This window comes from Alosa sapidissima, chromosome 13, assembly GCF_018492685.1.
Source record: "Alosa sapidissima isolate fAloSap1 chromosome 13, fAloSap1.pri, whole genome shotgun sequence".
Taxonomy (NCBI): Eukaryota; Metazoa; Chordata; class Actinopteri; order Clupeiformes; family Clupeidae; genus Alosa; species Alosa sapidissima.
The window spans coordinates 32611043-32638125 of record NC_055969.1 but is presented as its reverse complement, the minus strand read 5'-3'; the positions used below and the strand labels follow the sequence as shown (position 1 = coordinate 32638125).

The 27083-nt window shown below is 44.2% G+C and overlaps 1 protein-coding gene across 5 annotated transcripts in view; it reads left to right on the top strand.

The window, feature by feature from the left end:
* The first annotated feature begins 6968 nt into the window (after window positions 1-6968).
* rai14 (retinoic acid induced 14) overlaps window positions 6969-27083 on the top strand; it is a 54404-nt gene continuing 34289 nt past the window's right edge. For 3 of the 5 annotated variants that reach the window (XM_042059357.1, XM_042059355.1, XM_042059354.1), the window contains exons 1-2: window positions 6969-7299; window positions 8033-8102. In XM_042059357.1, the coding sequence (XP_041915291.1) occupies window positions 8067-8102 (36 nt within the window). In that variant the 5' untranslated portion in view covers window positions 6969-7299; window positions 8033-8066. The remainder of the gene's footprint in view (window positions 7300-8032; window positions 8103-27083) is intronic. The other 2 variants (XM_042059356.1, XM_042059353.1) reach the window with 1 other exon arrangement.

The window sequence follows — 27083 nt, the reverse complement described above, 5'->3', positions numbered from 1 at the left end:
CCTGGAGGAGCTACATTCAGACATGGTGGAGCCAACGGATGAATCCACGGTGCCGGGGGAGGTCCCTGTCGGCTCCTTGATGTCATGGGTGTTGAGTGCCTCCAAGATCCTGGGTCTTCAGGCCCCTATGCCAGACATGGCTTCCCTTGGGGGCGTCTGAGAAGGCGTCTCGCACAATAGCCCACCACCCTGTATACCCGTGGCAGAGGATTACACGAAGGTGCTGCGGACAGCATGGGGTAAGTCGCTACAGCGCCCCTAATTCAATCCAGGTTGCCGTCAGCTGGCAAAGGCTGCCTATCCGGCCGACTCAGGGCTGCCGCCTGGACTTCCCTGGGGCCTGCCAATGCATCTCCCAATCCACGCTGCCCGCGTAAGGAGTGTGCCAAGACGGACCGTCTCATCACTCACTGCTTTGACGCATCAGCACGGGCAGCCCGTATGGGCAACGCCCTAGCTATCACTCTGGCGGCTCTGCGAAAAACGATGAGCCCGGAGGACCATGATGTAAGGGCCCTGGTGGATGCCGCACTGTCAGCCCACTCCCAGCTGACGCGTGATGTGGGGAGTGCTATGGCCTCTGCGGTGCTGTGCCGTAGACAGGTGTGGCTTGCCCAAACCTCTCTCCCTGATGCCATCAGGACAGACCTGTTAGGTCTCCCCGTGGTGCCTGGGCATGTGTTCCATCCAGACTCCCAGGGGGTGCTGGACAGAGTGGAACAGGCTGGCGCTTCTAGAGAAACTGGTCAGCGTGTGTGCCACAGGCGGGCTCCGGTTCCCCACAGGGCAGCATCAGGTAAGTATGGGCGGTGGCAGCCCGCCCGAACACCACAGGTGAGTATCAACTATGCTGCCCCGCGGGACCGGCGCTTGCGTGCACCAGACCAGAGCTCAGCCCCAACTCCCTGGCCCAGAGGACAGCGAAGACCTCGACGGGGCGCAGGTGGCGGTCCTGCCTAGGGATCCGGGGCTGCCCGTCGATTGCCCTTCCCAGCTGTCCAGGACCTCCTGGGAAGGGATTGTGCCAGACTCTTGGGTTGTGGCGACGGTGACTCACGGTTACCGCCTACAGTTTCGACGGCGGCCCCCTACGTTTTCAGGGGTCAAGATGACATCTGTGAAAGACCCCCTTTTAAATTTTCAAGGAGGTCCAGGAGTTGCTTCTGAAAGGGGCCATCTCAGAAGTACCGCCGCACGCACAGCACACTGGGTTTTATTCCAAATATTTTATTGTTCCCAAAAAAGACGGAGGTTACCGGCCGGTCCTCGACCTTAGGCCCTTGAACCAATACCTCAAGGTGCTGTCATTCAGAATGGTCCACACTGGAATAGTGATTCGGTCCATCCAGGAAGGGGAGTGGTTTACGTATCTGGATCTAAAAGACGCGTACTTCCACGTCCCTATCTGCCCAGCACACAGGTCCTTCCTCCGCTTCGCCTTCCAAGGCAGGGTGTTCCAGTTTCAGGTCCTCCCATTTGGCCTTTCACTGGCCCCCAGAATTTTTACTTGCGTGGTGGCAGCCGCGCTAGCCCCCCTTCAGGCCCGGGGCCTAAAGATCCTACCGTACCTAGACGACTGTCTAATTTGTGCCCCATTTCAGGTGCAGGTGGTGCACGACACCGAAGCAGTTCTGACCCATATCCAAGCCCTGGGTTTTTACAGTCAACTGGAAAAAAAGCAATTTGCAGCCCCGCCAGCAGGCGGATTTCCTTGGTGTCCTCCTCGACTCGGTCAGCATGACGGCGTCTCTCACTCCACGGAGGGCAGACAGCTTGACCGAGGCTCTGACAGGCTTTCGGCTGGGCAGACTGGTCACTGCCCACAAAGTCTAGAGGCTGTTGGGCTTAATGGCCGCGGCAGCTGCGGTACTGCCATTGGGCCTGCTGAAGGCACGCCCCCTGCAGTGTTGGTTCATTGCCTTTCAGCTCCACCCGAGAAACGACAGGCATGTGAAGTTGCGGGTGTCTCCTGCTTGCATCCGAGCCCTGCGTCCTTGGAGGGACAGGAGGTTCTTACTCCAAGGGGTTCCACTGGGGGGCCTTCCTCACAAGAGGCAAGTCATCTCGACAGATGCTTCTCTGACAGGCTGGGGAGCTGTCTGGGAAGGGCTGTCAGCGAGGGGTGTGTGGCCTCCCTCCTGGACGTCAGAGCACATCAACGTTCTCGAGCTGAAGGCCATCCATCTCGCCCTGCGGAGGTTCCTGCCAGGGTTGCAAAGCCAACATGTTCTGGTGAGGTCAGACAGCACCTCGGCGGTGTATCATGTCAATCACCAAGGCGGCACGAGGTCCCGGCGGTGCCTCCAGGTGGCGGAGGAGTTGCTGTCATGGGCATGGCCACATCTGGCTCAGGTCCTGCGGAGGATCAGGGAGGGCCGACACACAGTTCTGCTGGTTGCTCCACGGTGGCCGGCGAGGCCTTGGTTCCGCGACCTTCTCCGGCTCCTGCAGGGTCAGCCATGGCAGTTACCCTGCCGGGCGGATCTTCTGTCCCAAGCAGACGGGCAGATCTGGCATCCGAACCCAGGTGCCCTGCGCCTGTGGGTTTGGCCCCTGCAGAGTCCGTCATTGAACAGCTAGCTAGTCTGTGCAGGAGACTCTGAACAATGCCAGGGCTCCTTCTACTAGAGCTTGCTATGCACTCAGGTGGAGGATCTTTTCGGATTGGTGTGCCAGCTTGGGTCTTGAGCCAGCAGTTTGCCCTGTGCCACAAGTTTTGCGCTTCTTGAAGTCCTATTTGGATCAAGGCAAGGCGGTCAGTACTGTGAAGGTTTATGCCTCGGCCATTTCAGCCTTTCACCAGGGTGCGGATAACAGACCCTTGGGTAGGCATCCACTGATTGGTCAGTTTTTAAAAGGGGCCCGCCGGTTGTGTCTAGTTCGCACTTTGCGGGCACCAAACTGGGATTTGCACACTGTTTTGATGTCACTTACTGAAGGCCCGTATGAGCCCATTTTAGATGCAGATCTGCGATCTTTGTCTCTTAAAACTTGCTTTCTCCTGGCTCTTTGTTCGGCCAAGCGGGTCGGGGAGCTGTGCGCCCTCTCCGTCAGCGAAGACTGCCTGAGGTGGCAGGCATGGGCCACTGGCGTGTGACTTTGGCCTAATCCAGCCTTCCTGCCTAAGGTTCTAAGTCAGCAGTCTATCAACCAGGTTCTGGAGCTGACCCAATTCCAGCCGTCTGCTGCCTCACAGGCAGAGCGCAACAAGTTGCTCACTCTGTGCCCAGTCAGGGCTTTGAGAGATCTGGCCCGTACGCAGTCGTTGAGGAGGGAACACACTCAACTTTTTGTCTGTTATGGAGCGGCGAAGCAGGGGCTACCGCTTTCCAAACAGCGGCTGTCACATTGGCTGGTTGAGGTTATTTCCCATGCCTACCGGGCTCGGGGAATGCCAGTCCCTTCGGGTACAAGGGCTCACTCCACCAGGAGTATGGCTACGTCTTGGGCTGCCAGGGGGTACCAGCAAGCGATATCTGTGCAGCGGCTTCATGGGCGACGCCTTGCACTTTTACCAGGTTTTATAGGGTGGACGTCACTCGCCCAGCTCCGGTTGGCGACGCTGCCCTCATGTCCGTGGCCGAGCGAGGTTTTAATGGTTAGCTTAGAGCTCCTCGCGACTTTTTTGGTATGTGTCATCCCTTTTTTAGACCGTAGTGATGGTCAGAGTGAGGTCGAAACAGATCGTAAGTTACGCATGTAACTATGGATCTGTGAGACTGAGGGATGACCGTCACTATCCTTGTCGCTCGGACCATCCTGAGGCGCTCAAGGTAGGAGACTGAACCGGGAGCAATCTCCGCTATTTACAAGCTCGAGTCGTTCTGCTTCCGGAGGTCATGGGCATGACTTTGTTGACATATGGTCTCAGTGATAGGCAGAACGAAGGTGATCATTCCTTTTTTAGACCGTAGTGATGGTCATCCCTCGGTCTCACAGATCCATAGTTACATGCGTAACTTACGTTTCATTACGTTGGTGACGTACATCGCTCGAGACGAGAGATGTAGTCCACTGAGCGGATTCGCACAAAACCAACATAACTTTTGAAGTCTATCGAAAAACAGTACTTTCTTGACGTGAAAAATTATCTTTTAAATTCACACACATCATATGTGAAATTCGTTGCACAATTCAAACTGGACCAAAAAAGAATTGTTATCTCCATTAACTCCTGTTCATATTTTTTTGAAAGATAGGTCCCATGGACCGGAAGTAGAAGGGCGTGACTTCGGCTCTCTATATGTGATATCGGTTAAACATGGCGGTGATCTGACATTCAGCCATTCGTCCGATTTGTCCCCATAGAAAGCAGTGCCAGTGGTCAACGCTGCATGGTTTCATATCTGGAAACAACTGACGGAGAATCCATGGGAGATTGACTGCCGCAATTATCCGAATGAATATTGTAAAGTGTAATATCGTTGTGTTGTTAAATTACAAGGCTTCCATGAGAAGTGGCCGTTGATGAAACGTGGCTGTGCTATTCTAAATATTGAAACATTTATTTTAAGTGGGTATACTGAATATTTTAGGTGGGTATACTGAAATAACCAAAATTTTGAGGTGGGTATACGGCGTATACCTGCATTCTACGTAGACTACACCACTGCGCACGCATGCACGCACGCACGCATACACACACGCACACAGGCAATTTTTTGGACAGACGAACAGACAAGTTTGTGCAGACACACATATAAATACTCACAGGCACATATGTACATACTGTACAAACATACACACACATATGCACCCAAACATACAACTGGCAGTGCACAGCTTATCGTTTTGTACAGGCACACACACACACACACACTTTGGCCGTGCATACAACTTGTACAGACACATACACATTTACACATATGCACACATGCTACATGCACACAGGTTAATATGCAGACATACACACATATACACAGAAACATATGCATGCTTTATTGCCTTAAGAAGACCCTGCTGGGTTTAAACGTTGCTTTTCTTTAAATTAAACTCCGGTGTGAGGACTTTCTGTTTTATTTTTACTATATACACATTCGCACACTAGTAAACATTGTTAATGTACACCATATAGTGTTATGTTACAGAGTGGAAAGTGGGCAACACAAAGCTACACAACATGACTCAAAGAAGTCCGCATCGAAGCGTGTGCTTTGAAGTTGCTAGGTGTGCATTCACCTTCATGCGCACACACACACACACACACACACACAAGTTGTAAGACTTAATGTTTACAAAGAATTTACAAAGAGTTCACAACACCATGCGTACCATATAGCATTATGCGGTTAATCTAGTTTAGGATTAAAATAACAGAAACATTTTCAGAAAAGAGGCCTATATATTGTATAATATAGAACCTATACCTGCAACAAAAAATAATTTCCCCAATTCCAGTTTTAGCCAGTTCTACATTATCAAGATAAACGGTTTGTTTATCACCAATTTGCAATTCTGTTTGTAGTTGCTCAGCTGAAAACTGTTGCCCTATGCTGTTTGGGCTACTTCAGTGTCTGAAGCATTTGGATTTGTGAGTTTGCAGGGTGTAAGCAGCCAGAAAGAAATAACTTTTTCATGAAACACACTGGTCTGCTGTTGTCCAGACTGAGACATCAAGGCTATTTCACAAAACAATTCCATGAAGAAGACGCTACAATGGTGTTCATAGTGCAAACTGGGTGTGCAATTTAAGGCTATGAGGAGTGGAAGGCCATTTACTCTCTGAAAGAACTGTCTTAAAGGTTCTCAGCTGGCAGCTCCACAAAATAGACCTTCAAAAACACCAGTGTCATGTTCAATCGTGCAGAGACAACTCAGGACTACAGGTGTTCCAGTCCTGGTGTTCCTGTTTTGATCCCAAAATGAAAAGATGGTGGGGGAAAGCTTGATGCCATCTGACAAATGAAATGTCAAAAATAGGCAGGGCTGTAATTGCTGCAATTGGGGAAAAAAGCAGATTCTTTCATGAAAGCAATGTCTCTCAAAATTGCACAAAATTGCTCTTTGAAGTAGAAATGTTTGTTATCAATTTGATTACATTTCCAGATCTCTCAGGAAATAGACTACAGCCTCTTCACAGACAGTATTTTCCGGACCATCTGCTTTATCCGCCAGGTGAGACAGCTATCTTCTTAGTGCCCATGGTGCGCTTTACTTTGGAAAGCGCTGTATGTATCTAAAGTGATCTGTGTCAAATCAATAGAGCAGTACTACCATCTACTGGGCAGACCGTACACACAGTTCATTTGGATTCAGTTAGAACAAGTTCCAATTAGTATACTTCATTAAAAAATGCTATGGCATGCTATGTACAGTAGCCTATGGTTTAGCCTGTCTGCACTACTCTTCTACAGGTCAAAGGGGTAGGCCTACAGTATTGAGGATAACTGGATCTTGAATTTAGATAGATAGATACTTTATTGATCCCCAGGGGAAATTCAAGAATTTGCAAACACATTATATTCCTCACCACATTCACATAGGCAACATTTTAGTTGGACAAATGCGTGAAAAAAATAGGTTGGGGGCATTGGATATTGACACTGCATAATTATTCATAATTATTAACGATACCCTGTGTCTCTCTTGGCACTGGGCCTACAGACCAGAAAAATACAATTTCATTCTATTACATCAGTAGGCTACCAGGGCTCTTGTTATGGGCATGCACCAAATTGTTTCCCGTAGGCTACCAAATGTGTCAATATTCTATGTAGTTCACCTCCTCGGCCGCGCAACCATCTTGGGTCCATTGGATTTCCCAAGCTGCGTAGGCTACTGGTGAGGAAGAAACCTATTAAACCTGAATGATCATGTGTTTTCGGTTGTCTATCCTACTTCACTGCACAGCCCTTGTATGCTCGCATAATAGCGTCTAGTCCACCGGACTTGATGAACAAAACATTATATCAGTAGGGGAAAGGATAAAATCACGATGGTCCGAATCCGTACAAGCTACTGTACACCGTCCGGGAACGGTGTAACATTTCATCCAGTCACGAGGACACAGGGGAGATGACGTCATGACTTACCAGGGAACAATCGGAGGGAGAGAGCGCCACTGAGCAGGCTGCAGGCAGGCCATCTCAATGGACTCACTGATGGCTAATGCGTTTAGCTAGCATAGTCCAGCCTCACGGACCTGCCTGTTTCGTCCAGCGCTGTTCATAATTTACCGTTTCCCTATGCATGTAAACATTTGAGCTGAATTAAATGTCGCGTAGACTAGTCAGCAAGGGCTGAAAACTATCATCTGCACCAAATCGCACAACTCTTTGTCGCTGAACTTTTGTTAAGTGGGTAAGTGTACAGAATCTGGAAAACACTTTTCCCAGCATGATTGTTAGGCTACCACTTTTGTATGACTAGTGGGAAAGCTTCCGGTAGCTGTAACAAAGTTCAGTTCATTGTGCTCAGGATACGTGAAGGAATGTGAGCCTGTTACATTTGTTCCTTCAGTAGTTCTCTTGTGTTATTATAGATGCTTTGTATGCTACTTGGTTACTGAATCGCTGGTCCTGACCCGAACTATGAGTAGGCTATAGATTATATACAGTTATTCGCTCGCATCACTGCATCACTCTCTAACGTTAATTCATTTAAAAACTTTGGGGGCTCCCATTGCATTTATTCACAGTGGACTGTGCCCCTTTTGAATATGTTTCTCATGCTTTATTAGATTCAAGAAATGATATGTGCACCGCCGGCGACCATATTACTTCCCACCACTTTTTAAAGAACTCTCTGCAGCGCTTTCACACTGAGACCAAGAATATTAAATGAGTTTGTAAACTGGCTACTTGGCCCCAGGCTCGCTTGCCACAAATGACGAATAGTCCCAGGGTGCCTGTTTAAATACAATGCTGCTTATGCCGGTTCTAAACCGCCCCGGTAAAGTTGCAGTGCCTTCTTCTAGTTCTGTATTCAGTAACTATATCTGGGGGTGAACAATCTTCACTTGTAACAAGACAGTGAATGGTGTAGAGATTTCCCAAGGGACACAATGTTGATTATATGATATTTTTTGCCATAGACCGTCTGGACTGCCTCAAACTGAATGGACTAACATGAAGAGCCTGAAAGCAAAGTTCAGGAAAACTGATGTGAGTAACTGTTCTCTTTCCTATATAGTTTATGAGTTTATGATCTGACCCTTGCTTTAAGTCTCAGTGGCAGTCACCTCACAGAGACACACAGTGTTCAGCAAGGAGTCACAGTGAATTTAAATTTGCCATGATTCAGTGTGATTCATAAGTCAGGAAAAATCCTCCACCCAGCTCATGGACTACATCCTGTGAGTCATTTCTGCTGTACATCCAGTGAACCTGATCTTCAAATGGATAGAGCAAAGTATTGCTCTGGTAGCAAGTCATTTAAACAAAACAAAAAAACCTCCCTGTCCTTGTATTCAAGATGAAAGTGAACGGGAAACCCTGCTGTTGGTTTCCTGTGAGACGGAGTGTCTTCCCATTTGTTCTTACTAGCTGTCACCAGCAAGAAAATTCCAGGGCTAGTGGCTGGATTCCTTGGAGTTTGACTCATCAGACTATGACCATAATGGAACACCAGCAATCTTGAGGAGGAGAATGTGGTTTTTATATGATAAGACACTAAAAATCTTAATTGTGTGTATGGGATGTTCTTAAAAGGTAATGATCTGTTATAGCCTATAGACATCCTACTCAAACCTTAATTCGAGTGACCAGTGTACAAAATATGAAAGCACTTCCTGTCATCCACTTACTGTCATCCCTTGATTTTCAATTGGTAAATGTTAGGGAGTGTGTTGCTCTTGAAGTTGCTGAATGTTTCAAGCATAGATATGAATGTTCTACGTACATGGTTTGAAGTGTTCCCCAAACTAATACGCCACCACTGTTGTTGCCAATAATTCTTTTTCCATCTGAAAGATGGTGGTCGGGGCATTATTATCACTGAAAATTGTAACAGAAAATGGTAATCAGTGTTTTTTTAGGCAGTATAGTCCGTTTGCTGTTTTTCGGCCATAATGTAATAGTGGGCTTATTTCAGAGTAACGGTTGCTTGGAAACCATTTTAGTCAGTACAGTAGATTCAAAGTACTTCCACCCACGTAGCTCTGAGTCTGGTCTCTGGCTTTTGCCGTGAATAGTTACAGAAGGATAATACATTGGGCTGATTACAGAATAACTAACAGAGCATTGAAATTGTTATAACTCCGTTAGATATACTGTAAATATCAGATGTCTAAGGACCTTGTAGATGCTTAACACCCTCTTGTGTTAACTGTACAACAACTGTGTTGGTTTAGTGAATTCCATGCCTCTGGTCTGATAGTTCAGTTTTTCGCCAATAAATGTCATGCATTCGGTTTGGCTAAAGTGCTTGCCAGTAAGGCCAAAGACATGGGCCAAGTATACTGTGTGTTGCCAGCTGCGTTTTAACAGCACCATCAGAGAGGGGGGAGAAAAAGGTATCCTTACTATTTAAGGCTCTGTGTGTCAGCCTTAGGCCTCGGGTGCTTTTTGACCAAAAGTTTGCGTACACAAAAGATTGCGTTCTGAACGAAACCTTACCCAAATACTATGCGGGCACTATTCTGAATTCTGTGGTGTTACTGGAGTGCAGACCACAGAATTCAGACCCAGGGTTGTGAATAAAGCTGGCCTTGCATGCTCATGTTCAGTCACGTACTGGAGCTATACAACCGCTTCTAGTGTTGATGATGAGAATACTGCATCTCGCAGGCCCATCACTTTTTTTTTTATCCCTGGCCCTAATTGCACTGGAATCTCTTTAACCCTTAGAACCCGATTGACGCAAAGTGCGTCAAAAAACACACCCTTTCTTCTCTGTTACATTGCTCCGGAACTGTTCATCGCAACGAGATGAAACCTTTATTGCGTGACAGAGCAGAAGTGGGGCTTTCCAACGAGACTACACACTTGTCTGTACGATCAAGTATGAAAATTAAAAGAAATCATGAAATTAAATCAAATTGCATCATATTTACAGTCTATACTTCTCTGCGTTCACCTGTGCACCCACTCTCGTTTGAATTACTCGCAAACCCGTGATCGCATGGCAAGCATATCAGATGAAAGAGGAGACACAGGGCTATCCATTGATACCATGTATATCGATCCTCCTGGCTTATAAAAACAGACGAAGTGACTGCAAAATAATAACGTTATGTACACAAACCAACGCTGCACACCCATTACTCTGGTTTGAATTACTTGAGGACCCGTGATCTGATAGATATGCCACGCATGTCAGATGAAAGAGGAGACCCAGAGACTCAGAGCTATCATTTGATACCAAGTACATCATGGGTTATAAAACAGACGAAGTTACAGCAAAATAATAACTTCATATAGCTGGACTTACCCCACGTTTTTTCTGTTTTTGTGGCAAAGCATGTTTATAATCCAACGCTATCGTGTGTTTCTCTATGGCAAAGCATGTTCATAATCCGGTTTTGAGATCCTAGCAAATTCCTGCATGGCATCCAATTCAAGGCTCACATAGCATCCCAATTTGTTCAACAAAGAAACACCTTTTTTGCCTTTACTTTGTTCATGGCAATGCAGTAAAAAGTTGAGAATCATTATGAGTGCATACACCATAGGCACGCAGGCTAACACGCAACCTCGGGTCAAGTCAGGTCAGATCAGTTCTTGTCACAGATATGGAGCGCAGAAAGGTCATTTTTCATCACTAAATAAAAAATGGCATTTATTTCCGTAAATCACACACCATATATTTCTGTTAATTGCTCAGCCCCAGAGTATCCCTCCAACATGGCAATTGTATTGCCCCGATTCAGGACAGTCTGCCCTACACACACATGAAATGCATGTAGAGCTATGAACTTGCTGTGGTGAGATACATGTCGAAATATAAGATTTTTTATAATACACTTTTTATATTTTAATTCTTTAAAAATCTAAATAAAATCAATGCTAGTACTAATACATGAAATGATTACTAATACATGAAATGCCTAGACTCTGCTGAAAAAAACAATACATAATATGTCTGTGTGGCACTTGACCAGAATAGATAAAAATAATCCTTATGAATAAAGGTAGTGAAAATGCCCTAAAAACAGCTTATGGTTCTAAGGGTTAAGGGTCAGCGTTTCACTCTTCAGTGAAACATGGGTTCTGGAATGGCAAAAAATTTCACTTTTTAGAGGAGAAGTAGTCTAATGGCCAAACAATTCCCAGATGAAATGTATCGGAGAAGCATGAGTATAATATGTGCATACCACTAGCTCAGGGGTCTTGTAGATTGTCAAAAACGTTTTTGTTACGAGACCTTTTTCTGTTTCTCATTGTGTAGTCACACCAGTTCATCCCCTCCCTTGAAAATATTTAAGCAGACCTTTGTTCAGTCTCACGTACAATTCCACAGGCCTTGCCAGCCAGTAGATACTGGCCTAGATTGAAAGGAAAAAAAATTATGCATATAAAGTAGGAGATTGCAGGAACAATTTGGAGCTGTGTGTGTGTGTTCCCCACAGAATGCTTGTAATGTGGCCAGCGTTATCAGTCCAGGACCCCCTGGTCTGCACCCTGTTTAGACTGGGGAACCTTCTGTGTGATGAAGCAGTGCCCCATTAAACCGTGCTACACATATATTAAATATTTATAGGTCCTTGTCCCTCTCTCTCCTTTGGTCCAAGTTTCCTCTGTGAATTGTTTTGAAGTTGTTTTCCTCCTCTTTCTCTCTCTCTCTATCTGTTTTTGTTCTCTCTTTCATCTGTGATTCATTATTTGTGAAAGCACTGAGACACACAAACACACAGGCACACACACACCTACATCCCACACAAAACATCTTATTCAGTATGATGTAATTACGCTGTTTATTAGCATGACAGCATTTGGTTTGGAGCACCGACATTTCAGCAGCCAGTTCACAGAGACAGCAGAGACATTTCAGCAGCCAGTTTACAATGCAGGACGTTCTCTCCCTTCCATATCTTTGTCCTTGCCTTTGTCTTTTTCTAATTTCTTAACGCTGATTCTAATTCTTTTCATTATCACAGGCAAACATTCATTTTAAGCATGCATTTTAAGCAGATATATTTGCTTTAGATTTGACATGAGGATGTCTTGTACAGTGGAATGGTTTTTGAATATTTCAAGACAAAGAGGGGTTTTGGTGAAAGTTCTTGAAGTTTGAAGCTTACTTAAAGTTTTCAGAGAGCAGTCTCTCAGACCTTGTAATGTTTTGACAGTGTGAACCACGGGCAATGTGTTGGTAAGAAAGTAATGCGGCACCACCAGGAATCTCCTAAACCCAGCCGTGGTGACCATGCCAACCACATGCCAGCCTTTTTTTCATCTACTTTGGCCTTTTCTGTGTCAAATTCCATCATCACTTTTGAAGGATTTTGAACAGGGCTTAAGAGCTGTGTGGAGCCACTGACATCTGTTACGTCCAGAGAATACTTTTATGCGGTGACAGTTGGGCTCACTCCCTATTGTTCTTTACAAAAGGGACACATACTTGCAGTAATGTCTATGTTTTTTGATAAACTTCACACTGTCGGTATGGGAGGAATTGCCCTTTAACTCAACTCAGGCAATAGCTGGCCAAATAAAGAGGATGAGGTCATCGTAGACCTTTTAGGGTAGCATGGGAGGCCAGCCTGGGAGTGAGGAAGGCGGCAGTGTTGTCTCGAGGGCGATAAGTAATTGTGAATGTAGCGTGCGCTTTGAAGGCTTGGCACAGTTACCTCATCAGTCAGACATGGGTGAAGGGTGATGCGAGTAGATAGATAGTCTCTCCACCAGCAAGAGGGAAAAGGGGAAAACGCTCCACTTCTCAGCCTCCTAGCAAAAACCGCGAGCCTCCGCTCTGTTCTAGCATGCACTCTCTCTTGGTTTCCTTCACAGCTCTCTGACTCATTCCCATGGCAGCCTTCTAACTAAGTTCATCTGGCTGCACAGCAGACAGACTATACTGTATTTAATTCTCTCTCTATCCCCCTATCCGTGATTGACACTTGAGCAGAACCCAGCTCTTCCACAGTGCCATGCCTGAAAGGGAACTGTCCTTGCGCATGCTGGGACCATTTATATACTTGTTAGTGCACTCTACATGGGGACAGCCGGGGCACGGTCAGAAATAGCTGGCTGCATTGACAGGGACAGCTGTAAATAAATTTACTTTTATTTGACTGTGTAAGACTCAACATCGCCATTACATTTCCAAACATTGCCATTAGAGTATTGAGTAGTGAAATCATACAGTATTAAAGGAGACCCCAGTCTGCTCCATTCTTTGAAAACTGGTTGGGATAAGGTCAGAAAGGATTGATGGCTCTTTTGCATGCTCTGAGTCTATTTTCTTTCTCATCCATTGAACAATCAGCTCTCCCAATTTAGACCAGTTTTGAGACTGGTAGTATTTGTTGACAAAAAAGAAACGTTTCAGGTGACTAATAGCAGTAGGTCTGGCAGCGATGCAAGAAAGCAAAAGAGAATGGGAACAACAGGCGCTTGCCTTGAGCATTATCCTCTATTAGCCTGCTCCCAGCTGTCTCACCCTGAGGGATTAACAGAGGCTAGTCTCAGCATGGCAAACCCCCTTTATGTCTCAGTCTCGAGGCCTAATTCATGTGTCTGCCTTGGATTATGCAGTACTGTGCATCAACTCTGTCAACACAGCTGTCTGAAATGCTTATTTGTTACATATTCTGTGTTGTGTTGTCTAGACAACACTCTTTTTTGGAGTCTTTAACCATCTTTTTAGATGGATTTTTGCTTACTGTATGTCTAATTATGACCGCCGCGCAGCGAAGCGGTGGTCATATAGGTTTAGTCAGATTTTTTTTCTTTCTTTTTTTTCTTTTTCGCATGCCCAAATTTCCGTCAAGGGTTCCCGGGACACTGAAAGACCGGGGTACACGAAACTTGGTGGGCATGTAACCCCACATGGATAGTATGGAACCATCGTTTTTTGTTTTGATCTGTAGCCCCCCCACTGGACTGGACCCCCCGAAAGGAGGGTAGGGCAGACACAGTTTTCTGTGAATATCTTGAGAACTGTAGGGCCTAGGATGACCATTTTTTTCCGTATGTTGATCTCAAGGGGCCATGTTAACCCATTTCATGTGCACACGTGCACAAACAGATACACACGCACACACATACATTCACAGTAATCATACGTATGACACATACTCACACAGTAGACATATGTACGCATGCATGCACAGGCACATACGCAGGCACACACACAAGCATGCACACACACACACTCACACATAACATAAACATGTACATGTACATGCACACATGCACACAATTCAAGAATTTCTCAGAATTATGAACAGGCAAGATGAGGGTGGGGTTGTATAAAATGAATTTTACATGTGAAATCTATGAACTAATCATGTTTTGGTACTTGTTGTCTAGCAGATACCAGTGAGAATTGAGTGTGGATAATGCAATTTAGTGAGACAGTTAGAATCATATAGGCCTTTCAGCGTGATTTATTTTTGTGGGAAAAAATGTGCTGGATTGGGCGGCGGTCATATTCTGTACCGCTCTGCGGTACATCTAGTTGTAAGGCCTGTCTGGAATTTAGTTACTATTGTCAGAAGGTTCAAAAGGGTGAAGCTCCCGATAACGTACACATGCTTTCCTCCCAGCATAGTAAGTAATGATGCAGTCGGCAGATGGAAGATAAGATGGGGAATACAGAGGCCTTGAGTCAAGGTAGAGATGGCAAACAACAGATACATTTCTCAAAATCCGCATTAACTTTAAATTTAGAACTTTTGGGGCTTCTTGTTTTTACTTATTGTTCATTACAGAAGTAGTCTCTGTGGCGGGTTTTAGATTTTTTTTTGTAAAGTTTTTGTCTGATATTTCTTTCCATCACTTCAGACTGGTTTTATTGCTCATTAAACAATGTCCATTTATGTTAAATTATTTATTTATGATCTCTTGGAATGATATCTTGGGTTATTGTTACATTATTCATTTAAATGCACTGCAGTAATTGTAGCCCCCAGACCAAAGTGAAACAGTCTGGAAAGTGTAAGCTTAAGCATTCCAAGTTCAATCATGTATTAATAGAACAGGAAAGGCTATTTGTGCTTCAGGAAGTATAGCGCAAATGCTATTTTTACAGTGCTGAAGGGTTAAGTCTTTGCTGGCCTCAGAGCAGAATGAAATATGACGAAGTACTCAACATTCCTTGTAAGCAGCAACAAAAAAAGAAAGACAGAGTGAGTGACAAAAAGAAATGATGGCGCTGCTTGTGTTGTCCTTTCACTAACCGTACCTCAGCACAGGCTTGATAAATGTCTTCCCAGACTCTGACCTCATCTGAGAGGCTATACAAGGAACGCCAGCACCAATCCTTTCCTCTTAACTGCTGTGATTTACAACGATTCCCAGCAATGGGTCTCTGTGTTTTTTTTCCCCTGCCCGTACGTGAACTAATGTGAGTTTGAAAGAAACCTACAGAAGGCTCAAGCTTCAGGCATCGCCTTAAGGAACTTAACATGACATTAACTTATTTCAAACAGTCTGGTTTGGCATGGCTGGTTTGTGATTTCTGTTAGGGAAACATTCAGCTTTTGTGAATGTGGAGAGAGATTGTTTTGGCAATGCATAAAAGATCATATCCCGTAAAGCAAGAAGATTTGGTGACGGGGCAGCTTTTCTCAAGTGGATGTAGATGGCTGTCCAAGAGCAAACATGTAGCGTTTGTTTGTTGACCCTTCTTTCTTCCGAGGACTGAAGTATCTTATAGTTTGGTTTGAGCTTCGGAGTAATGTAAACTTGCAGAAGCCATTTTGAACAGTTTAAGCGGTTTCAGCTGTTACACAGCAGAAAAGGAGCATTGTGTTTATTTCGGAACCCTATTCAGATGTTCTGCATTATAAACCCTGGGAATGAAATATGCTCTGTTCCGGAATGGACCAGGGTTCTCGAGTCCCTGCCACCCTCGCAACTCCCAACATGCATCTGTTTTTTTTTGGGGGGGGGGGGCACAGAGCCTCAGCGCCACACACAACTCTGTCTTCCTGGCCAGACAAGACATGGCACCTTTTCAGACAGCTGGTCCCATTCATCGGAAACGCTGTCTGAAACGTCTTGACTATGGCTTGCAGGTTTGCTCAACGCATCGAGATGAGCTCTCCAGCTTGCTTAGGATGTGTCTCCACACAGTGCTTACCCAGCATAATCATAGGGCTGCTGCTGATTGAGGGGGGCTGAGGGCTGAGGGTTGAGGGTAGGGCATGGAGGAGGACTGGAGAGAGAGGGGGAGGGGCAGTGGCAGTGGGGAGGGTGGAGAATCAGATTTATAAGATCAGCCAAGGGATGTGGGTGTGGGTGAACCCCAGACACAAGAGCTAAGGCTTGGAGATGCAGGCAGAAGTGGCTTTAGCAGCTGCTGTTCGTCTGGATGGACTATAAATCCAGACTAAAGGTTTTTTGCCAGGTCTTTAAGATTTTTTTTTTTTTGCTCCTTGACTACAGAGTGAGGTATTTTGCAACGGCCCATGGGTTTGAACGATTGTGCAGAGTTCCCTTCAGTTAAAGCCAAGTACTTTTGAAGATGCTTTATTTCTGTATTTCTCATCATGGGTTATGTTTTATCATTATGCTGTGCGGTTTTCAAGTCTTAATAAGATTAGAGGAGCTTATGGCTTTGGTGTACTTTCGCCCTGGGGATAGGGGAGCTCTGTTGGGGGTCTTGCAGACTAACACACTCTTCTGCAGGCGATTTTAAAAGGAAATACTCACACCCTCCACCCTGTGATCATGGACACCACCTTTTTGGAAACTCTGATTCATTGCTCCGTGTCATGGGTGTCCCAGCATCTTAACCTGACTCTTCTGGGTTGGCAGGTCAAAGCACATACATCCCTCGCCCAACTTTCCCAGCTTGAGCTGCTCAAAGTGAGATGCTGTTAGCACCAGGCTTAGGCAGCCTATCAGCTGGCCTATTGGCTGAGCGCCTAACTGAACATGATATCCAGAGAAGCTTGAAGGGGGCAGACCGTGGTCAGTGTAGTTGCTGATTATTTCCAAGATGTGCCTCCGAAAGTGTACACGAATTGCTGTTTTTGGTATGCTAGTAAAGAGCCTGTGCACAAAGATAATTTATATTGGACGTTGTCCCTTTGCTCTGGAAAGCGTAATGTACTGCGGTTTGGCCTCAAGTGAAATCACTCTCTTCCCATAGTGCATGCACAGAGCAGAGACTTGCTGCCCCCTCCCCACCCCCACCCCCACCCTCAAATTCCCATGAAGCATAAAAGGGGTTTATGGAAAAGGACCCGTTTAATGGTCTGCTCAAAGTATTTCCATCTCTGCTGTCCCTCTCTCCCCCTCCCTGCTCCCATCCACTCCATTACTGCCATGTTGAGGAAGACCTGGATCTGATAAGAGTGAGGTGTTTACGCTGAAGAGTGGGTGTTGGTTGTGTTTGGTGTGCGTCTCCCTATGTACCCTCCCTCTACCGCCACCACCACCACCACCACCGCAACCGCCAGAAACATTTACTCAGTCACACACAGAGCCCCCCAGATAATGTTAAGTGTTTCCTGTTTTTCCAGGGGTAGGGGAGGGGGGTGCTAGATGTGAAACAACAGAGATCTCTTGTCTTCAATCTGTGTGGGTTTCATTTGCACCAGTGGCTGATGTATGCACACTGGCAATGATTAATACATTTCTTTCCAACAGAAGAAATGAAACTGGAAAGTCTAGCTGTTCTCCCCTGCTCGTGCTGCGGGGTGCCTACGAACCTGATCTGCTTACTACTGAAACCCTCACCAGCAGAAGGAAATGGATTGCACCGTATATACGCTGAACAGCAACGTTTTTTTGTTGCTGAACACGCTTCGACAAGGAGACATTGGTGCTTGTTCTGTCAGGCATTTATTTGTTTACGCCTCCACTTCTCTTTATTTGTTTTACGCCTCCACTTATCTTTGTGGCATTTTGCAATTTTGCACGCTTGATCCTCCACAAAGCCTAAACTGAATTTGACAGTTGCTTCATCCAATGTTGTGCCACACAATCTGCCACAGCTGTCCTGTTGAAAGTGCAGCCATTACGCAGATTTGGATTGACCTCTCTGATCCAATTCATATGATGCTGATGCATTTGACGAGGTCATCTCATAAGCACAGGATTAGCTGTTGCTCCACATTTTTATTGAGTGCCAATCAGTGTGTTGTAGCAGGAAGGTGGCTGCGGGCCCCAGGCCATCTCACATTTGCAGCTCTCAGTGTGACTATTCTGTATGAGGATCCAGACAGCAAACGTGTTTTCAACGATTTTCCTCACAATGCATAAATCAAAATCTTAATGTATCACACTGAGAGAATTATGGACTTTTTACAGACTATGTTTATCCACAGGAGGCTTGTAGACGGTTTTTTTTTTTTTTTGCTTTTATAGGCTCTTTGTCTTTAAGGGAGGATAATTGAACTATCCAGAGGCAATCAACTCAGTGGATGCCCGATGTGCTCTGTATGTCTTAATTTTGTGAACGCAATGAATTGCTTGCTCGCATGCAGCTGCAAAATTGGAGCGTCATTTATATGCAGTCAGACTCTCGGGCCCCTGTGGTTGTGCTCAATCGTTCCCTCTAGCCAGAGAGAAGAACACACGCAGCGTCTGACCTCCATACCTGGGGCATGGACCACTGAGCCGCAACATAAATGCTGAATGAAGGCTTGTAAATAGCAGAAAATGTGCTGTGAAACTGGGAGCTTGGTTTGAGCAATATTAAAATAACTGTACAAGAGAGGGTTAATAAAGTGCGAAGTGGGTGGGTCTCTCTGATAATGCTCTAAACTGGTTTCAAACCTACATTACTGGCAGAGATTTTTATATCAGTCTAGGAGATCATGTATCTGAAAAACATGACTTGCCTTTTGGTGTGGCCCAGGGGAGCTGCCTTGGTCCCCTGCTATTTTCTCTATATATGCTTCCATTGGGAAACGTCATAAGTCAACATAATGTAAACTTCCACAGCTACGCAGATGATACCCAATTGTATCTTTCTGTTGAGCCAACTAACCCAGATGGCCTTTGCTCCCTCACTGCATGCCTAACCTCCATTAATCAGTGGATGAGCAAAAACTTTTTGAAACTAAATGATGACAAAACAGAGGTACTTCTGGTTGGACCAAAACTAAAGCGAGATATTATTCTTAGTAATCTGGGGAACTTGGCACACCAGGTCAAACCAAAAGTAACAAGCCTCGGTGTCATCTTAGATGCAGAGTTAAGTTTTAAGCCCCATATCAGTAAAGTTACTCAGACAGCCTATTTCCACTTGAGAAACATTGCCAAAGTGCGGCCCTTTTTAACTCAACAAGATGCAGAAAAACTAATTCACGCCTTTATCACTAGCAGGTTAGACTACTGCAATGCACTTTTCACTGGTCTTCCCAAAAAACATCTAAAGAAATTGGCACTCATACAGAACTCTGCGGCTAGACTTTTAACTAAGACTAAGAAGAGAGAACACATCACCCCTGTGTTGGCTGAACTGCACTGGCTCCCTATTTCCTATAGAATTGATTTTAAGGTTATGTTAATTACTTACAAAGCTCTGAATGGCATAGCACCTTCATATATCTCTGAGCTTTTAATATCTTATCAACCACAAAGGAAACTTAGATCATCCAATTCTAATCTTTTAATCGTACCCAAAGTGCTCCACAAACAAAGTGGAGAAGCTGCGTTTATCCATTATGCCCCCAAACTATGGAACACCCTGCCTCTGTACATCAAGCAGGCGAGTTCAGTAAATATTTTTAAAAAAGATATGAAAACATACCTGTACAGGAAAGCTTTTAGTTAACTCATCTTATCCTGTAGACTACATTTTCAGATTATTCTACATCTGCTACTATTGGAGGGCGCAGCCAGCCAGAAGCAGATGGGCTCCCCCTATTAAGTCAGGTTCTGCTCAAGGTTTCTTCCTGGAATATGGGAGTTTTTCCTTGCCACAGTTGCCATATGGCGTGCTTGTGGGGGGTAAGAGGGTTAAGGCTGCCAGTCTTATGACGTCATTTTCTATATTTTTGATATGTTGCTGAGCATATCACAAACAGCAAAGAAAAGTGATTGATAATGACTGACTGACTACTATTGTGTTACATGCTTCAAATGTAAAGCACTTTGAGCTGCATTCTGTGTATGAAAGGTGCTATACAAATAAAGCTTTATTATTTATTATTATTATAAAGAAATCCCAGCTCGTTCTTCAAACAAAGCCTAATCAGACCAAACGGGGTTAAGCAAAACAAACAGTAGGGATCTGCATTTATTTGAATTTGCAAGTTTCCCACCATGCTCTCTCTCCTTTGAAACCTTCTAGGCGATCCACCTTGGTGAATGAGAGTGTAGGGCCAAGAGGTTGGGTTCATTTTATTCCCTCTTTTTTTTTTGGTTTCTCAGACGTTGCCTGAATTATGTATGAGCCAGCCAGAAGTTTGGAGAAATGCACTTTGCAATGCTGCAAAAGGTGCTAACCTTTGCCACCCAGTGCAAATGTGAAGTTACTTTTTCCACACTACACTGCTTCGGGATACACTGCTTGGTCACCAAGGTCAGTTAGGATGTTGACCCTCATGAGAAGAGAGGTGCCTTGCTCAAGGGCACTTCAGCTTTGGATGTGGGCATGGGAGAGCAGTGCTCAACCACTTCCCCCACCCACATTTTTCCTACTGGTCGGAGATCGAACCGGCAACCCTTCGTTTTCAAGCCCGAAGCCAGTAGGCCACGGCTGCCATATCAGGTTTATTGGCCAAGTATACTTGTATACAAGGAATTTGTGAAAGCTTTGCATTTTACCCATCCGGGGGTAGTATCTCACACACACACACACACAGACACAGACACACACACACACACACACACACACACACACACACACACACACACACACACACACAGTGCATTGTCTGGTTGTGACAATGTGTCCATATGGCAAAGGGAAAACCTCAGCAATCAATTTGATGCTCAAGAGGAATCTTGATTTGAAGGATTTTACAGATGTAGAAGCTGATGAGCATCAAGGCAGGAATGGATTTCCTTTCTTGCCTCTACTAGGGAAAGACTGTTGAACGCCTCAGTAACTTGAGATACATGCTATGCACCAAAAAAAGAGACAAGAGAATGTGCAGCGGAACACATCAAGCGTGCACGGCTGCACGTCCTGCTGCGGAGAGCTGCTAACAAAGAAAACACCTCCCGTGTGTACTGATGATCCATCCCTGTTTGGTTGGAAAATAGAGGATGGAATTCCTGTGCCTGTTCATGGCAACACTGACATTGCCCCCTGAAAACAGGTCTACAGCTTGTTGCTTGAGGATGCAAAGCAGTGCCAGCATGCTCCAGGGTCTCTTGCAACTGTCAGTCAGATGGACTACCATGCACCACCTACTGCCACTGCAAAGGTGATGCACAGTGTGCAAATAAAAATTTGAAGATGGTTACACTTTCAGTGGAGGATACTGATGACCGCAAGGGAGAAATGTCTGATTGAATGAATATTGTTTGGAGACATTTGATGTTTGTGATGTATACAAGGCCAGCCTGGCAACATGTTCTGTATATAGCTGCTTTTAGAATTAGAGTACTGCTTTGTTCCTTGTAAACTGTCCATTTAATTGTTGAGGGTTGAGACAGTTTGTTGCTCAGCCTACCATTTCACCTTACCGGACTTTACAGATATTATGTTCTCTGGAGGGACTTGAAATCATTTTTAGCATTTTATATTGACATTGTTGATATTTGTTTGAGAAGAGCTTTCATTTGACACCATACATGATGGGTTTATACAGTAATGTGCATCTATTGTTTTATGGTCAAAAAAGGGGGCATGGCAGATTATGTCATTAAAAAAATGCTCAAGGGTGCCAGAGTGGCAACCGTCAGATTCTGAGTCTACACCCCCTAAACTATCAATTTATGCAAAAATAAAATTGCATTCGTACCTTATGTCACACCTATCCTGGGGTTCTACCTGACTAGATGAATCATTCCACAAAATGGTTTGTCTTCTCTATCAGGAAGTTATTTAATAAGCTTAACAATAAACATATAGCCTAACTCAAAACAGCTGTTAGGCTTATGTCATTTTGATCTGCAGAAACATGCAGCCATGCCTACATTCTGCTTACTGTACATTAATTATAGGCTATAATATAATATTCAGTTTTCATTATTGAATGCTTAGCTGGAATGATGTTTTTCTCTATCATCCTATTTTTCTTTTTCAGTATATTTTTTTGGGCTTTTTATGCCTTTAATTCGATAGGACAGTGGAGAATGACTGGAAGTGAGTGGGAGAGAGTCGGGGTGGGATCCGGAAAGGACCACGGGGCGGGAATCGAACCCGGGTCGCCCAGCGTACGGTGCAGGTGCCCCAGTCAGTTGCGTGGGCCACCTATCATCCTATTTTTAAAGCAGGCATACCATTTCCTACAAGAATGGCATGCACTGAACTAGTTCAAAGACAATCTACATTCATAATTTAACCCTGCTACCTCTCATACCTTAATAGTGTGTGCTGAAGTAGAAACAAAAGAAAACTGTGTGTACACAGTGTGATTCTGTTTTCTCTGTTCTGTGGGTGACGTGTGAATCTGTTCTGTTTTAGAAACTGTGTAGATAATTAATATAGTGCATGACTTGATTTGTGGCTTGCTTGACTTGAGCAATGACTTGACTAACTTGACTTACCGTATCTCAAGGACTTGACTTGACTTGCTTGATTTTCACCACTGTGACTTGGGAATTACTTAAGACTTGCTTGTATCTTGCACATGTGTGATTTACTCCCACCTCTTAAGCTGATTGAGTCATTGTTGGCCACTCGAGTAAGCCTGTTAACTGCGGATGTCTCTCTCTTCGTCCTCCCACTCCCACTCCCCACCCACAGATGGCCTCAGTTTCACTTTGTACATTATTTGCCTCCTTCGGTGTACAGTATCTTCTCCCCCTTTTTTATGATATGAATTCTACACTGATTGAACTTTGTTGTCATTGCCTGATGCTCTCTGTAGCCCAAGTGTATCTTGTGGATAGTGACTGAGCTGTATGTTTGAGCTCCTGCTCTTGTTGGACGATTGTAAAGCTCTTGATTAGCTCACCGACTCGGTTGTGCATGACGAAGGCTTTATATCAGTATAGGGATATACCTTAAGCATACAGGGTCTGTAGTTCCACAGGGACACTAAAAGGAATAGCCCTCTTGAGTCCTAGTGCTCGGTAGCTTTGGAGTTTTCCTGGCGTTCGGCTCTTAAGGATAGTAGGCCAGGATACACAGAAATAGCACTAGGTTTTCCAAGGTGGGTCCCTGATGCCATCTCCAGTTGCAGTACATTCCCAAAATGGTGACAGACTTCAGCTGTGACCCCTTTCATCGGCTGACCTCTGCGGTCTGCTTTTGGCTCAACCCTCGTGCATGCCAGTGTGAGGTAAACAATCTGCTCTCCTCTCCAGGCACTCAACCATTAGGCTCGATTCCTCCCCCTAATACTCTGCACTTAAACACGACTGGCTGTGTGAGTAGGTTTTTTTATATATATATATATATATATATATATATATATATATATATATATATACATACATACACATACAGCGGGGTAAATAAGTATTGGACACGTCAAAATTTTTTCCAATGAGGCTATTTGCATGAAATTTTCACCAGACATTAGTATTAACTCAGATAATCCACTCATAAAAAAATCCAAACATTAATGTCCATAGGTAGAGTTATGTGTAATAAAGTGGAATGACTTTTGAACTATTGAACACGCCTGCTGAAATTTCTTAAATACTTTGTGGAAAAGCCTTTATTCGTAATGACCGCTTTAAGGCATTTCCCGTATGACGAAACTAATCAGTCACAGTATTCTGGTGTGAGTTTGGCCCATTCTTTGAAACAGATAGTCCTTTAATATTGAATATTTCAGGGGTCCCTCTTGTGAATCCTGATCTTTAGTTAACTTCTAAAACTGTTCAATTGAATTGAAGTCAGGGCCTTGATTTCCTTTCTCTGAAACCAATTGAGAGCTTCCTTTGCTGAATGGTTTGGATCATTGTCCTGCTGGAAGGTCTAGCCATGTCTCATCCTCATCATCCTGGTGGAAGTAAAGATTCTCCCAGAACAAAATGACTCCATTCATCATTCCTTCAACTGTATGAAGTCTGCTAGTGCCATGAGATGCAAAACAGCCCACACCATGATGCCACCACCTCCAAACCTCACTGTTGGTATGGTATTTTTAGGGTGATGCACAGTGCCATTTCTCCTCCAAATATGGTGTGTAGTATGACATCTGGAAAGTTCCATTTTGCTCTTGCCTGACCAGAATACATTCTCTCAGTATTTCATAGGATTGTTCAAATGTTGTGTAGCAAACTTTCAACAAGCTTTGACATGTTTTTCTTCAGCAATAGAGTCATGCGGGATGAGCTTGCATAGAGGCCATGGCGGTGGAGTGCATTACCTATGATTTTCTCTGTAACAATTGTACCTGCTGCCTCCAAATCTTTCTGGAGCTTTCTCAGAGTGGTCCTTGGCTCTTCTGACTATCCTTCTGACTTCCTGGTCAGAAATCTTGCAAGGAGATCCTGTGCATGGCCAGTTGATGATGCAGTGATGTTTCTTCCACTTGCAGATAATGGCTCCAATACTGCTTGCTGGATGATTCTGAAGTTTTGATGTGCATCTGTAACCAGTTCCATTGATATGTTTTGCAACAATAAGGTTGCAAAGGTCTTGGGAGAGCTCTTTACCCATCATGAAATGTTTCTTGTGTGACACCTTGGTAATAAAAAAAACAGTATGTACTAGCCCATCTTATATCAATTTGCACAGACAGGGGGGACAATTTCTCTACTACTTATAGATTCCAGTTTGTTCCTTGTCATTCCTCGCCTTTGTGTACTGCTTTTTCTTAGCGTGTTCAATACTTTTTCCCTGTGCCATTCCACTTTTTTACTCATAACACTACTTTTAGACATTAAAGTTTGGATTTTTATATATGTGTGGATTACCTAAGTTAATACTAATGTCCGGTGAAAATGTCATGCGAATAGCCTCACTGGAAGTATACTTACTGAAAAAAATGTTGACGTGTTCAATACTTATTTTCCCCTCTGTATATATAGGTGTGTTGGTACGTGTATGCTTGTGTTGCTGTATGTACTAGCTAGATTGTTTGTAGGTGGTATACCGACCTCTACATGTGTAGCCACATTGCGTTGTGTTGTTGCAATCAAAGAAGTTGCTTTGCCTTCGGTCTCGCCCAACACATCAGTAAGCTCAACTAGTATACAGCCAACACCCCAAAGCTAGTAGCTGCTAGCGTGAAAAAAGAAAAACAAGCATCATTTGTCCTGGTTTGGTGGCTCTGGGGAGGGGGACAAAGAAATTACACTAAATCAACCCTGAGTGGGAGTGGGACATGTCGTGCTGTGCTGTTCCTCCCCCACTGAGAGACCCACTCGCTCCCCTGCAGATTAATTGTGTCTCTGCTGGTGTTCTCCCTCGCCTACCCAACATCCAATAATCACCTTGTAGCTTCTCACCCATGACTGAAGGTGTGTACAGATTAGAGAGGGGTGGGGTGTCTGAATGGCAAGAAATAAATGAAGAAAACTCCTTCATCTTGTCATTTCATGACATGTCTGTGGACAGCGTGTTTCTGGTAGAGGAGCATGCATGAGGTACCTATTGAGGTTGACCTTCATGTCAGGAAAGTTGAGGTCAAACCCTTTTGCCTTTTGGCAGTCAGTGAGGGGTTATTAATGTGGCTATTATTTGAGAAAATGATCCGCAGTTGAGTAGAAAAACAACTTCGGCCTGTTTGTTGATCTTGTTCATTCTTAGAGCGTGAAGCATGGTGCCCTACAGAAATAAAACATCAGCTCGTTCTGAAAGGGTAGCAGTGACAACCTCTCCTTTTTAATAGGCCTGTTACTTCCATGGCAGCTGACATTTATCTCACTACATAGCTTCTTGGCATGAGCAATGATTTGGAATTCTCCTCCCACACCGAATAGATTGTCTGTCTTTATCCCAAACACAAACATTAGGGTGGTCCTTATTTTTCAACTTTTAAAAGTTCATGCTCTCACCCCACAAATATGTTTGAATAAAAAAACAATTGGGCAAAATTTTATCAATATTAATCAATATTTAGAGGTTGCTCAAGACCTTTGAAGTTTAACACATACTGTGCAATGTGCATATTTTGGGATTTTTCGCGTATTATGTGATACATTGTGCTAGCATGTATATTTGTTTAATAATATATGCTTATGACAGCAATGGACTTATTTGACAATGCAGTCAATGACGATGTGTATTGATTATTGGTGACCACATGTGGTGGTTTTACCTACATCACCTAATGAATCTTAAAATGGCAATTCCATATTGTCCATGCAAATTTACAATGATGATTTGCTGATCTCATCTGCTGATTCCGGTATTTCCCAATAATATGCTGTTGTGAGCAATTTTCATAGCAACTCCTGTTTTAGTTGTGATGTGTCTTTCAAAGCAAGAACACTTCAATGTGAATGAAGCACAGTAGACAATATACACTGAGACGATGGCTGAAGCAACACGAAGCAAGTCCGCTATATGGTTACTCGGATCAGAAGAGACTGAAATAACTGGAAGTTACCCTCCAAGAAACCGGTTTCATGTGTGTTGTAATATCAATTTCAATTGATATTTAATTTCACTTATAGAGCGGCAAAACATTACTCATGTGTCATGACGCTTTACAGAGTGTTAAACATTTAAAGAGAACCCATGAGTAACAGGGGCGAGGAAAAACTCCCTAGAATTCAAGATTCAAGATTTCTTTTATTTCATCTCATTATAGGTTTATAATAGAGTAAAATTCGTTGTGTTTTTTTTTTTCTCCTCAAAAAATAAATAAATGAAAGGGTGTGTGTGTGTGTGTATAGAAAAAGAAAAAAAAAAGTGCCTTGTTGTCTTCAGCATGAGTTCAGCAATCTAATTGCTTGGTAAAAGAAACTACTTTGGAGTCTGGTGGTACGAGCTTTCAAGCTTCTATA